The sequence below is a fragment of the Artibeus jamaicensis genome, unplaced genomic scaffold (genome assembly GCF_021234435.1).
Source record: "Artibeus jamaicensis isolate MK-2021 breed Jamaican fruit bat unplaced genomic scaffold, CSHL_Jam_final contig_387, whole genome shotgun sequence".
NCBI classification, from domain to species: domain Eukaryota; kingdom Metazoa; phylum Chordata; class Mammalia; order Chiroptera; family Phyllostomidae; genus Artibeus; species Artibeus jamaicensis.
In genome coordinates, this window is record NW_026521812.1 from 38,580,273 (window position 1) to 38,595,457 (window position 15,185).

Genomic DNA, 15,185 nt, shown 5'->3' on the forward strand with positions numbered 1-15,185 from the left:
TTCCATATAGTTCAACTTCCTGTGTTTTGGTTGCATTTTTGTTACTAAAACTTTGTTGTCTTTAAACTTGGTTGTGTGAGGAGGCACAGTGTTTCCATCTACGCCTCCATCTTGACCGGAAGTCAACTTGAACTTATGTTAAGCAGGGGAACAATACAGGCACACCTTGGAGATCCTGCATGTTCAGTTCTAGACCACTGCAGTAAAGTGAGTCATGCTTTTTTTCTGGTGGAAGGTCTTGCCTTCAATGTGTAAAAACTCATATCTGTGAAGCACAATCAAATTAAGCACAATAAAATGAGGTATGCCTGTAAAGGTATGGTCTTATGGTTTCTTTTAAGAAGCAATATCATATGAGTTTTATTTCACATTGCTATATTGATTGATATCATCGCTTCTTTAAAATGCTTGAACATCACCCTGCCTGGTGTAGCTCAGTGGATTGAGCGTGGGCCTGCGAACCAAAGGATCGCAGTTTGATTCTCAGTCAGGGTACATGCCTGGGTTGCAGGCCAGTTCCCAGCAGGGAATGCATGAGAGGCAACTGTACATTGATATTTCTCTCCCTCTCTCCTTCCCTTCCCCTCTAAAGATAAAGAAATAAAATAACATCTATAAAAAATAAAAAAGGTATTTAAAAAAAATAAAATAAGATGCTTGAACATGATAGGAGTTAGCAGAGGCATTCCATTTGCCTCACACTGGCCCTGCAGTTAAACTTAAAAGCTGGAGAGAATGCCAAGGAAGGTATCACTCACAAACAGCTCATCTAAATCCTGACACATTGCTCATGGGCTATGAGAAGGAGGCAGTTATACTGGAAGGAAACAGAGGACATTCTGTTTGTTTTAGCATATTCTGCATTTGTGTTTTGCATCCTCTGAAAAATCGGTCCTTGTCTTCCTGTTTCTAGGGTTACAGTGACTGCAATGTGCAATATGGATTTTAGCCGATTTCCCCTGGACACACAAACGTGCTCACTGGAAATTGAAAGCTGTGAGTAGACTTGGGCCAGACAGCAGCACCCAGCTCCTAAGTAATTCTGAACACCTCTGACTTTCGGCAGCCGAAACAGTGTGTGACCCTCATTTGTCACTGTGCTTTTAAAGTGACTATTTTAGATTGAAACTAAGTCTAGGGCAATTTTTAAAAATCAGAAACAGATATAGGACTAAAACCTTCCATGCCAATTATGGATCCTTTTAATGCTTATGGCAATCCTTTTAATGCTTATGGTTTTAAATTTTTTTCTGTGGAAACTAGAGGTTTGAGGGAGTCTCTTAGTGTTACTGCTTAGGGAGGGATGGAGAGGTCTCAGCAAATTCGGGTCTCCTGCCCAGTCCCCAGCTCAACACTCACACACACGCTCCAGCCAGTTCTTTTCTGATCTGTTTTATTGCTGTTATGAATAAGCTTTTGTTGAAGAAAGGATTTCCTAGAAAAGTAAAACTCTAGGCCCCAGGAAGATCAGAGCAGAGGCAGCGAGCAGCGAGGTCTAGCCGCTCACATCGCTAGTTCACTACATACCGGTTCTGTTCACTTGTCCCTGCCAAGCTGCTTCCTCTGGTGGATGTGGTCTGGATTCCGAAACCCCAGCAGGTACCTGGCTCCTGAACCAGCACTTGACCACTGGCACTTCCTAGCTGTTAACATCCTAATGAGAAACCTCATTGCCCCAGCGCACCTTTGTAAGCCTCCCTGGGCTTGTGGCAGTGGATTAAGTGTCCCCTGGTTCCAATTATCTAGCAAGGAATGCAAGGGCCAAAAGGACAGCTCTGCAGGGCACTGAATGTGGGGAGATAAAACCCCAAACCAAGGGACTGACTGCCTACTGCACAGCGGTTGTAGGCCTGTTGTCATTTAAGCCTCAGAAGATCGCTGGGAGAAGATTGGTGTTCTCTCCATTGTACAAGGGAGGGATATATCTTCCTTGAGGACATAGTGAGAAGAAGAATTAATTACAGAAGCTAATTTTTCCCAGCACACCCAAGCACCTCCATCCGGAATGTAGCTTTCTCTAGGTTGTATTTGTCGGGTTCCACCAGAGAAGCAGAACTAGAGACATATCCAGAATAAGACATACATAGTGATTTACTGCAAGGAACTGGTTTACCAGACCCTGGGGTCTGACGTGGCAGGGCTGACGTCCTGCCAGTAAGGAGTGGGAAGGCTGGGCACTCTGTGCAGGATCTGACCCTGCTGTCTATAGGTGGAATTTCTTTTTCTTTGGGGAACCCAGGTCTGCTCTTAAGGCCTCTCAATTGATTGGAACAGGCCCACCCACTTTATCCTGGATCATCTCCTTTACCTGAAGTGAACTGGTTGAGTAACTGGGTATTAGAGCCTAGCCCAAGTGGGCATGCAAAACAGACCATCACACAGGTTGAGGATTAAAAATAGAATAAAAGAGGAGAATAAAATACAGCCTCAGGGGGTACCGGAAAGAACTGTTTACATATGAGCAGACAGGACTGGCATCTCTGTTTGGTTTTATTTCTGTTCTGCCAGGGCTGCAGGTAGGTTTGCTCAGCCGGAGCAAGCAGTGTGCTCACCTGAAGTGGGCAGGAGGTGGGGAATGGTGGTGCCGCAGCGAAGTGATCTTCGCTACCTCTGGTAGGAGCGACTGGAGGCCTACAGAAAAGGGTCATGTTCTGCTCCTGTCTCTTTATGGGTCCTCTCCTAGAACGCAACCCTTGTTACCTGAGAGTGATGAAGTGACGTGCCATCAATGATGCATCACTACACCTTGAAAGGAAAGGGCTATATCACCCTGGTTTAGAAGGCTGAAAATGATATGTAACAATTTTGCCATTATTTAACCATTTTTTATCTAAAAAACAGCAATTTCATTTGGTTTCACTGAATGAATAAATGGCAGGCAGAATTGCAGGGTGAGCCCTCTTGCAGGAATTATGAACATTTAGACATGAGAGCTTTGCTCTGATGATTTCTGAAAGACTGGGGAGAATTAAATTTATCTTTTTGGGTTTTGTTTTGCTTTATTTAGACTTTAGTTCATTTATTCAGACAATGGTATTACAATCCTAACAGTTTGGGTGGGGCATCGAGGTGGGGGTGCAACGTCCACAGAACCACATAGACAGGCTTGTCTTCCCACTGCCGCATGCCTCATGCTATCTCCCATCTTTTCAGATGCCTATACGGAAGACGACCTGATGCTGTACTGGAAAAAAGGCAATGACTCCTTAAAGACAGACGAGCGGATCTCACTCTCCCAGTTCCTCATTCAGGAATTCCACACCACCACTAAACTGGCCTTCTACAGCAGCACAGGTGGGCGTGGGGTGGGCTGAGGGTTGGGCAAGTGGGAGCCTGCCTGGGATGGGTCAGCCTCTATTTTAGGAGAGGTGTGAGCTGGTTGTCAAGTGAGCAGAGCCTGGGCCACTTGAGTTAGACAACGAAGATGAGAATCCTAAATCAGATAGAGCTAGAGGGTGGTAAGCATCGGGGGGGGAGGTGATTTTTGATGGCATCAAAGCAGCAGAAGTGATAATCTGGAAATATCAGTAAGGATGGAAACATAAGCCACGTGAGGAGGTTGCTCTGAGACAGTCACTTTGCCAGTTTAGCATCGGGCATCTCCTCACTGATATGATTACCAGACCCCCTCTTCTGAGGCAAGAAACTGTCCAATTTCTGTTCTGTCATTTTCCATCCACATTCTCTCTGCTTCACCCAGGCCCTCTGAACCAGTCTTAAGCAATCCTCTCATACTAGACTGCTTGCACAAGTCCTCCTTATGACCTTCTTGTGAGCTACAGTGCCAGAACTACTGGTTATTTTCCTGTGGGCAATGTTTTTTGAACCAAGGTTCTGGATGTGCTTGCTACCTGCTGTTGCCTGAGGTTATGCTCCATGGTCTTCCCTCTGGTATGTGAGGTTCACTCTCACCAACCTTTGCCTCTTTCTTGACTAATCACCTTTCAGGATGATTATGCTCAAATCTTTATGCAGTTTCTATTGCAAAAACATTGAGTGATTGACTACGCAAGGGAAGTGCAAGTCTTTTGATCTAAACATAGGGCACCATCTTACTTCCAGCACATTACAGCAATCCAGCACATCTTATCTTCTGTATATATCGCCCATGAATCGTGGTTCTTCGGGGGGGACCCTATTCCTTTGGTCTTTAGCATTGGTCTTTAGCATTCTGATGTTTCCTCTTGTCTTGGTTTATTTGGGCTCCTGTAACAAATACCATAGACTGGGTAGCCTCTAAACGATAGAAATTATTTCCCATAACTCTGGAACCTGGGGAGTCCGAGATCAAAGTGCTACCAGATTCAGTGTCTGATAAGAGCCCACTTCCCTTCCTAGCTCACAGGCAGCCACCTTCTCATTGTGTCCTCACATGGTGGAAGGGCTGAGGGAGCCAACTGTGGTCTTTTTATAAGGGCACTAGTCCCATTCATGCAGGCTCCACCTTCATGACCTAATCATGTCTCAAAGGCCACACCTGCCCATACCATCACATCAGGCACTAGGTTTCAACATATGGGTTTTTTGGGTGGAGGGACACAAAACATTCAGTCCATAGCACCACACAGTCACTTTCAGGAACTGTTATAATTATACACATTTCATTATAATCGCCCAGGATGCCAAGTTTTCAAATTAATGTTGCCAAGTTCCCATTTGATTTTCAGACTTTGTTATCTCAAGCTTATCCTGCCCTTTCCTTTTCCTTCCATTGTCTCCCATTCCTTCCACTCCTCCGTGCCTGTATTTCCCTGGAAAGAACACAAAGGCTTACTGTGATTGTTTACTCTGTTCCTAAATGCAATCTTGTGTTTAGCTTGGTATTTCAACTTAAAATACGTTTTCTTCCACAAAGAAACCCAAAGAGGGTTGTTTAAATCTGTGCCTCTCAAACTTTAATGTGCATGTGAGTCATGTGGGGAGTATTGCTAAAAGGAGATTGTAGTTTAGTAGACTCAGGGCAACCAAGAGCCTACAGCTCTAAGCTCCTAGGTGGTGGTGATGCTGTTTGGTCCTGTCCCATCGTGTGAGTAACAGGAGTCTTCTTAAATGGCCTTCTTGGTTACCTTTATGTATGGAACAGACATCAGTGGTTTCTTGAGATGGATTTATCCAGGGGGTGTGGGTATCACACAGTCACTCTCTCTGTTCCATGGTTTTTCTCTCCTCCACTTCGTAAAGGTATGTTAAGGTACCAATGAGATGTCTGAGGCATTTATGATTCCCTGAATAAAATTTGTTTTATAAAGGAGCTAAATAGCCATGGTGTGTGCTGTCTTCTCTTCCTTGTGACCCCCAGGCTGGTACAACCGTCTGTACATTAACTTCACGCTGCGTCGCCACATCTTCTTCTTCTTGCTCCAAACTTATTTCCCGGCCACCCTGATGGTCATGCTTTCCTGGGTGTCTTTCTGGATTGACCGCAGAGCCGTGCCCGCCCGAGTCCCCTTAGGTAAGGAATATTTCAGGTGTACATTGCAGACATCTGAAAATACAAGTAATCTCTTCCAGATAAAACCCTTCATTTCAAATTGGCCCTAAACTCCTGTTGGCATTATAACTTGAAACACTTCAAGTACTTTATTCACAGGTGAAGTGCCATTATTAAAAATCTAGGTGGAAAAACTGTTTCCAGGTGCCCCCAGGTGCCCACGCAAACATGCCATCTTTAGTTTATTTGAGCCTTGGTTGGGGTGGGTGATCCTGCTTTGTGGGTGCTCTCTCTGCCCACCTGCATAAGGAATTCACTGTATATAACCGGGTTTCTCAAAAGTGACCCAAGGAATCTCCGTGACAGAATTTCCAATGGACATTTAAAAAAAAAGAAGAATCCTGCGTATCATCTACCAGTATAGGTTCAGAATCCTGAGAGAGGACCAGGAACCTGCATGTTTAACAAGCTTTCCCATTAATTCTTATGTATACTCAAGTCTGAGAACCTACTTGATGAACATTCCATCAATAGCTGTTTGCCAGCAATGCTCTTCCCCATTTTAAATATTGCATCCACCCAATCACATGCTACCATTGCTGAGACGGTTCAGGGAGAGGGTGACCCACCAGGCTTTAGTGAAAGTGGATTGGAGCTGGCCCTGAAGATGACCCCAATCCTCTGCGATTTGCTGTTTGCCAAGCAAATGTTCTGAGCTTAATTTGAAATTCTGGGCAAATTTCCACTAACAGATGACCTGTCTGTTAACAGTTGTTCTGTAGCTTAAACAGTTACTATGACACACACACACACACACACACACACACACACACACACACACTCTCTAGTTTTAAACACCTGCCTCTGATCAGTGAGGTTGCCATCATCATCCTTGATAAAATGGACATTGCTGAATAGGCAGGCAGGTCCAGGTCAGGGGGTGGTGGGGAGGGGACCGCCAGCTGGGGGTTGACAGTTGATGACACAGGCCTGGGACTGCAAGACCAGATGACAGCAACAAGGACACAAATAGTAAAATAAGCTTTGCGTACTTTTTTCCTTTTTTAGAGAAGTAGTTACAAGAAACATATATACCTGCTCATATATGTAGTCTTTGTTTTAACAATTGAGTGGAAATAAATGTCTTGCCACCAAAATGTCTGGGGTTTTCAGCAAAAGGAGAAGGTGATACATGTGCAACGATGAACAGGCAGGTGTACAAAGGGGGAAAGGCTGATGCTGAGGGGTGGAGGAGCAGGTAAGGCTTCATAAAAGCCAAATCTTGAAAGAAGAGTAGGTGTTTGCTAAACAGAGGGGCAGGGATGGAGACACTGTTGGCTGAAGAAGCAGGAGGGACAAAGAGGAGAGGCATGAAGAGGAAAGACAACAGGTGCTTATTTCTCTCTCTCTTTGCAGGTATCACCACAGTGCTGACCATGTCCACCATCATCACGGGCGTGAACGCCTCCATGCCCCGCGTCTCCTACGTCAAGGCCGTGGACATCTACCTCTGGGTCAGCTTTGTGTTCGTGTTCCTCTCGGTGCTGGAGTACGCAGCTGTCAACTACCTGACCACGGTGCAGGAGCGGAAAGAGCGGAAGCTGCGGGAGAAGGTGACTTTACTATGACCTACAATGTCCACTCAGGGATGCAGCCTGATCTAGCTCTGGACCTTGGGCAGGTCAGCTGTCCTCTGTAAAATGGGGTAGTGACACATCTTCTTCCACTTACTTTATGGGGCAAAGAGGAAACAAAACAATATGCTGAGGCAGTGTGAAATTTACTCTGGGCTACATCTCTCATTCATTCAAACATTTACTTAGCACCTGCCGTATACCAGGAGTTGCTAAGCCAGGTTAACGAAAACATTGGTCCCCCTAGTGTTGGTGCTGTCCATAGTGATAAAAATAAATGACCATTCCACATGGTTAAACAAATTACTTATGAACACAGAAGTGTAATAATAAAAGCAGCTTCCAAGGTAACACATATTAAATTCTAGGAAATTTTCCTTCATGTGATCTCAAACATCTCCCATCATTTTCCAGATTATTTTCCCTTCTTCCTGATTTGCTTTTCTCCCCCCTGTCTGTAGAAAACTCTAGCCATATTGTAGCAAACTATTGCCACATACCATGCTTTTCAAATTCCTCCTCCCCCACCCACTTTGTCCCCCAATATCTTGTCTGTAAATATTTTTATCAGGGCTGCTATCAGTTAGTGACCTTGTGTAGAACAGAGTGATACTCTGATCAAGAACATTCTTCTTGGTCTCTGGTTTGACGTGAAGTTTCCTAAGAGTTGATTTGTAGGTGTTAGTTGAGCAAAAGCAAGACCTGCTCTATTAGAATGTTTGCAGTGCCACCGCCATTATTTCCCCATCCCCACCCCAACTGGGAATAAAAGAAACTAGAAAAGGGCTGCCCCCTCCACCTGCAGTGACTGAAGGGCTTCTGAGAGATGAGCCGAGCCTGCATCCCAACATGTGTTTGCCGTGTCTGCAGTTTCCCTGCACCTGTGGACTGCCTCAGCCGCGGGCCGTCATGCTGGAAGGCAGCTACGGCGACATAGAAGTGAATGACCTGGGCAACTACATGCCAGAGAATGGCGAGAAGCCAGACAAGATGATGGTGCAGCTCACGCTGGGCTCTGAGAGGAGCTCCCCGCAGGGGAAGGGTCGGAGGAGCAGCTATGTGAGCCTGAGGATCGACACCCATGCCATTGATAAGTACTCCAGGATCATTTTTCCAGCGGCATACATTTTATTCAATTTAATATACTGGTCGATTTTCTCATAGATTCCTATAGTCTGTACACTTCACATTCTTGTGTGTGCACTACAGAACTATCTGTGTGATAAAAAGTAAGGTTATGAAAAAAGTTCCCAGTATCCACCCTGGTCCAGCTTTCCAAAAATACCTTGATGAGACACTTCCTGGCTTAACCACACTTGCTAACATCCATGGTGCACACAGCATGACACTGGGCACGGCAGGAATACAACACCCACAGCAATGCATGGTAGTCATTCCTGAATCTCCCGCAAAGCACTGCCAGCGGTGCGGGCACACTGTAGTTCAAACTCTTTTAGGCCCTAGATGCTTAGTCACATGAATAATTTCCTTTATGTGAGCATTACATTCTTCGGACTAGGTGCAGTTGGGATATACCTTAGTTAATTTGTCTGAAACATATGGGCACTTAAAAATCTCCACTTCTACCAAAATTCTCCACTTTTACCAGTTTATAGCCTATTACCTATTTTGATGTATTGCCTCATATTTATTTTAATACAATGCAATAACAATATTCCTATTTATATTTACATCTTGTGGTTCATGAGGTTTCACCTCTTCACAAGAAAAGCTCTTTAGATTGGTGCAATTGCTTCTGATTTTGGTAGGAATTTCCCTGGCAAGGATAGTTTGAAGAAAAGGATGTATGTATGCATTTTGTCAATTCTGTCATAGAGAGAACTAGCCTAGAAAACTTGTGTTTAAGGTCCCCTATTTTATAACTACTGCCTCATGTATCTCCACCTCGGAGTGAGTCCTAGATCAAAGTGAAGTTCTTCCTCAGTAATGAGGTATCTTTACTGAGGAACTTGGGAACAGGCTATTTTTTTCTGCATATACATTTCAAGAAATGCATAATTTGGGACTACCTGTTAACCTATTTGGACAAGAAATACTCAGATGGTTTCTGAAGAGAAAAAGAACAACAAAAAGCAAAAGAAATGGGAAGACATCACTGGACATCTGCATTTATACTCAGTGGGTACCAGCATTTTCTATGAACCAGAAAACAGTGGCCGCCGATGTTGGGGTGTGGGAGAAAGGGCGTAGGGTACTGTATCATTTGAAACAAAGAGTTGCTCATACTTCACGCCTATAGGGTCAACCTCCACTAAACTTATCCAAACAGCATTTGTTTGAAACTCACTTTAAAACTGAATGCTATACATAATAGTGTGATTTTCATTCCAAGTTAATTTGACTAATAATTTATACTAATAATATCATGGCATTTTTTTATACACAGGGAGGGCTATATACTTAGTTCCCATATGAAAGAAAAAGTATTTGCATGAATCCTAATTGCAAGGTAATTTCACATTTCCCCCAATAAAAGCTCATCAAAACATAGTTTTTTGACACTCAAGTAAATAAAAGGACAAAGAAGAAATAGTTAACTGTTAACATTTAATATTAAAAATTATTTTTAAAACATTCCTTTTTAATGCTTATTTTATGAAACAATCTCAATCAAACTCTTCACAGAAATCTTTGCCAGGGGCTGCTTCCTCCTGGCCAGGCCACTCTGAATCACCCTCCAGGTTTCCAAAGTGCATCATCTGAACTCCCATCTACCTCGTTTGGGAAATTCCACAATTCGAACCAGCACAGAAGATGCTGTATTAGTCTGCTTGAGCTGCCATAGCAAAGCACCACAGACTGGGTGGCTTAAACAACAGAAATTTATTTCCTCACAGTTCTAGAGGCTGGAAGTCTAAGATCAAGGTGCTGGCAGGTCTGGTTTTCCCTGAGGCTGCTCTCTTTGGCTTGTGGATGGCCACCTTCTTGCTGGGCCCTCCCATGGTCTTTTTCTCTGAGTGCCTGCATCCCTGTCACCTCTTTCTTTTCTTAAAAGAACAGCAATCATATTGGATTAAAGGCATATTGCATTAAAGGCATATTGGATTCCCTCACCCTTATGATCTCATTTAACCTTAATTAACCTTAACCTCTTTAAAGGCTCCACCTCCAAACACAGTCACCTGGGGTGAAGGCTTTGACATATGAACTGAGGTGGGGCAGGGGGACACAATTCAGTCCATAACAGATGACTCTGGGAACTATTCATTTGCATAACAGTTCATCTATTGCACCTTACAGGTATTCACTCTTGCTCTTTAGACAACATGATTACATTGGCACTGTTTTTTTAAGGTGACCTTTAAAACTGGTATCTACCTTGGTGATTGTGAAGAGTGATTGCACTGACTGGTGTTGCAGGCCAGGTCCCCAGTTGGGGGCAGGCAAGAGGCAACTGGTTGATGTTTCTCTCCCTCTCTTTCTCCCTCCCTTCCCCTCTCTCTAAAAAGAAATAAATAAAAAATATTTTTAAAAAAGAACAAGTGATTACATCCATATTAAAATTTTGCTACCTTTTCTAGGGAATCTCTCAGGTGATCTCCATAACCAGTTAAAACTAACACCGAGTGAGGTAACTTCCATGCTAATGTTTTCTCAAGGCAGTCCTTTGCTGTCAAAGCTATATGATTAAGAGACAGAAAACCCACATATAAAGTACCTTCATTTCTGATAGGTAATTTTGGAGAAAACCTCATCATATAAGCACTTAATAAACTTTTGCAGCCATGACTGGAAAGTAGGATTATTTGGCTAATAATAATGTCTGGTTAATAAGCAGGTACCATATGGCCATATTGAATAATTTAATTTACTTTATTAATTTTTAAAGATTTTATTTATTTATTAACAGAGGGAAAAGGAGGGAGAAAGAGAGGAAGAGAAACATCAATGTGTGGTTTTCTCTTCCACGTCCCCTACTGGGGCTATGGCCTGCAATCTAGGCACGTGCCCTGAGTGGGAACTGAACTGGCGACACTTTGGTTCTCAGGCCAGCACGTAATCCATTGATCTACACCAGCCAGGGCAATTAATTTATTGTATAAGTTAAAATACTGTGAAGTACACTTGAAAATGATATCAAGCAGTTTATTATCCGCCTGGTAGTTCAGAAGGCATTTCATGATTTTGAGGATTTTTTCTCATTGTTGTGATAAATGTGGCCAACATAAAGATGTACAGAGTGTTAGCCAGGAGAAAGTTGGGGTTAGTCAGAGCAGCTTTTACTTAATGGCAATATTCTCTTCCTGTGTTATACATTCTTAGCCAATTTTCTTTAGGTTTTCTATAATTCATATTTTATAGAGAAGAGACGTGATGCTACATTTTAGAAAGAATAAAAAAAATGGTTGTTAGAAACAATGAAACTTCACATTTGTAAAACCCAACTTTACAAAAAAGTACTTTCACATACACTATTTCATTTGAACTTGAATGAGAAAATTTTAAAGGCTGAGAAAGGCTGACTGACTCCTAACCCAGTTCTCATTCACCTTATTACAGATAACGAATACTGAACAAGTAAATAGTCATTACAATTTATAAACTTTAATACGAGGACATTTTTAAACCAATCGTGGGTATCTTTTCATTCATTCACTCACTCACTCATTTGTTCATTCAAAAGTAATACTCTTCAAGACCTGCATTTCTCAAACCATCAGTGGTAAAGGACCAGTTTGTTTCATTATTTCAAATTTCCAATCCATAAGCTTTTGGTATGGTACATTTTTTTAAAATGGAGAATCCCTCACAAAGCCCAGCCCTGCATCTGCATTCCATCTTCTAGGAGCGTGGACTCATTGGGCTGACCGTGGAGCCCAGGGCTGTGTGTGGATGAAACCACACGATCACATTAACACATGCACAGAGAGAGAACAATTCACTGGATGCTGTGTTACAACTGTGTTACCACTAAATTTCAGGTATTGTATATGGGAAATGTCAGTACCTACAGTAATAAGACAGCACATTATCCAATGTACATCAATCATTTTAGAGTAACATTATTTAGCTCACTTTAGTATTACCACAACTCTCAAAATAAATGGATGCTTTAACTTTTCAATTCCATGTTCTGAGTTTAATTTTCATCTATTGTCATTATAGTATTAGTACCTTTGTGTGGAAAGAGACACTCTTATTTTTCTTGAGATCAGAGTATTTTATAAATGCCCTCTGGTTTACCTCAAAAACAATTTGTATATTGGTGAGGTTAGTGGGTTTCTTTAAGTAGTTCATATAGCTCTGGACATACACACTCAGTCCCCATTGTGAAAAATCATGTGCATTTGTAGGACACCTGGCTGGCCTTGACCATGAAAATTGAACAAAGGTAACTGGGTCTCCTGAAAATAAAGGAGAGCATTTGTTTGAAACTCAATTGACATTTATTCTCATGCCTTGTTAAGTGAGAGTAACTTGTGAGGTGCCCAACCATTCAACTATACCTTGACCTATAATGGGAAATGAAGGAAACTTTTATCTTTTTCAATTATTCATGATTTGCAAGTTTTAATACTTTGTTCAAAACAACATACAGTTGACCTTGTAACAACACTGGTCTGAACTGCTTGGGTCAGTTACACACAGATTTTTTTCAATCCATATATTGTAAAATTTTTCTGAGATTTGTGACAAAAAAAACTAGCAGATAAAACATACTTTTCTTAAAATACTTTCTCTAGCTTACTTTATTGTAAGAATACAGTATATAATACATATAATTATGTTAATCAGCTGTTTATATTATTGGTAAGGCTTCTGGTCAACAGTAGGCTATTAACAGTTAAGTTTTGGGAGAGTCAAAAATTGTACATGATTTTTTACTGTGTGGGATGGGGAGGGGGCAGGAGGGAGTGTTGGTGCCCCTCAGCCATGCATGTGCTGTTGAAGGGTCAATTATAATTGTGTTAAAGACTCCACATTTCAAGTACAGAAGACTTTCATTTCATGATCAATCACCAAAGAACTCATTCTGAGAAACATAGCCTAAGAAGTCAATGAAGGAAAAGAACATGATTAAACTTTTGATGAAATTTAATATCTAGTAAGCAAGGACCACCCCCCCAAAAAAAAAAAAAAAACCAAAACAGCACTTCCAGCTTCAGGCCAAATAAAAGTTAAATACAACCCTAATGACTGCGAGATAAAAGTCAGACAATCTCTTTTGGTTTTATACAACATCTATACAACATCCGACAGTTTGACTAGTCTGCTAAATTGAACAGTTGCTTTGGCATTCCATGGATTAAGCTCTCCTCTGCCTACCTAAACTTTGTGATTCTCCAATATACAGAAACTCTTTCAACCTTTTATTGATCTAATTTATTATGAGAACTAAAAATAAGAGAGGGAACAACAATGATGTAAAAACATAGCAAAAAGTAAATCGTCCCGAATTCACGCTATTTTCTTAAGCTTAAAAATTTAATTGTCATTTATTGCTAAGAGTAATATTAATACTGGCAAAAATCACCAGAGCAAGAAAACAGGTTTGGGCAACAGTTATAATCTTAAATTAAATTTTCTTGTTGCAGTGTAGTGACAAAATGATGACTATAATTCCAAGTGTCCCTAAAATGATGAACTCTAAGGAAACAGAAACTTTTGTAGGGTGAGACTTCAATGGAATTATTTGATAAGGATTAGATAAAGAGGTACAGAGGTTGTCTGAGGGAATATTACTGGATACAGTAGCAAGGTTTCCTTTGTACAAAGGCTAAGTTTTAAATCTCATTCAGGCATATTTAATAGGATTCTACTTGGAGTTTTCTAGTAGGTTTCTTAGACGTCTATTAGGAGGCAATGAACTGTGGTATTGCCCAATCTAATGAGATACCCAGAAAAATTCAAGTATGATGTAAGAAAAAAACCTAAAAATGTCGAACTTTTACTCAAAACTGACACCATTTTCTCCTGTTGTACTTGTGCACATAACTATACTTATTTAAAAATCAATTTTAATGTTCTGACTTCTCTCCCAAATACCATGACTACAACTTAATATAAACTGAGCTACATAGTGATGGGCTTTGCCATTCCAAGTAGTTAAGGCTTTGAGAAATGGTTTTGAGAAAATGTATGAAATACAGCATGGTTCTACTCAAATATATCTGGTAGCTTTACCTAAAAACTAAAGATTGAACGTACAACATTAAAACTATTTTCCCATTTTGCAGCACTGTTCCATAACATTATTTAGTTGCCACAGTATTCCTCAGTTAGAGTTCCATTTTGGGGTAATCACTGCACATATTTTTACTTGGTTAAATAATGATTTAGTCCTTGCAACTCAAAGTATCCCCAAAACAGCATTGTCATTGCCTAGGAAAATGAAGAGAAGCAGAATCTCAGGTCCCACTCCAGACCTGCTCAATTAGAACCTGTATTTTAACAAGATCCCTAGGATATTCACACATCCTGTACGTTCAAGTTAGCAAAGTACCGCTAGGGTCACATAACCATGTATCTTTATCATTCACAAAAAGTGATGCGCTGCACTTATACCTTCAACAACTCAACATAAATTGAGTGCTTACTATATGTACTAAGCAATGTAGTAAGGGCTATTATCTGGTTTGTTGATCTTAAAGATGTTGCTAAACCACCAGTTTAGCAACAACTAAACCACAGCTTTCAACCACCACACTCAGCTTAAAGGCCACAAGTACATCTTCAAAATAGGAGGAAATATTTGAAAAACATTTCTCCACCACAAAGCTCAACTGGGTTTTAAAAAATGTTTAATTCTAATGGAGTATGAATCTGATTTACCTGGGATTAAGTGAGCATTTGGGAGGTGAGTTTATTTTCTCCTTTTTTTTTAGGAGGGGGTAATTTGTAAAGTTCAAGTTACAAAAAGCAGAAGAAAATGTATTCACAATCCTGTTAGCCAAAGGCAAGTAGTACTATTCACCATACTTTTCTACATATTTTTATATGGTTCCCATCATATTTTATATATAAATTGATTTTGTCTTTTCCCTAACATGGCGTGACAATTTCCCTACTAAAAACTTTCTATATTTTGCAGCCATTGAAATGATTCCATTTTATGGAGGTACAAGGGAATCTTTCCCCTAATGTTGGATAAAAAATAA

General features: G+C 41.1%; 2 protein-coding genes across 5 annotated transcripts in view; one reads left to right on the forward strand and one right to left on the reverse strand.

Annotated features, from left to right (window-relative positions):
• The window catches only part of GABRR1 (gamma-aminobutyric acid type A receptor subunit rho1), a 29,964-nt gene extending 20,418 nt beyond the window's left edge, over positions 1-9,546 (forward strand). For all 4 annotated transcript variants that reach the window (XM_053664818.1, XM_037131246.2, XM_053664817.1 and 1 more), the window contains 5 exons: positions 914-996; positions 3,154-3,294; positions 5,300-5,452; positions 6,848-7,044; positions 7,936-9,546. In XM_053664818.1, the coding sequence (XP_053520793.1) occupies positions 914-996; positions 3,154-3,294; positions 5,300-5,452; positions 6,848-7,044; positions 7,936-8,229 (868 nt within the window). In that variant the 3' untranslated portion in view covers positions 8,230-9,546. The remainder of the gene's footprint in view (positions 1-913; positions 997-3,153; positions 3,295-5,299; positions 5,453-6,847; positions 7,045-7,935) is intronic.
• PM20D2 (peptidase M20 domain containing 2) overlaps positions 1-15,185 on the reverse strand; it is a 45,783-nt gene that overhangs the window by 5,002 nt on the left and 25,596 nt on the right. The gene's annotated exons all lie outside the window — the stretch shown is intronic.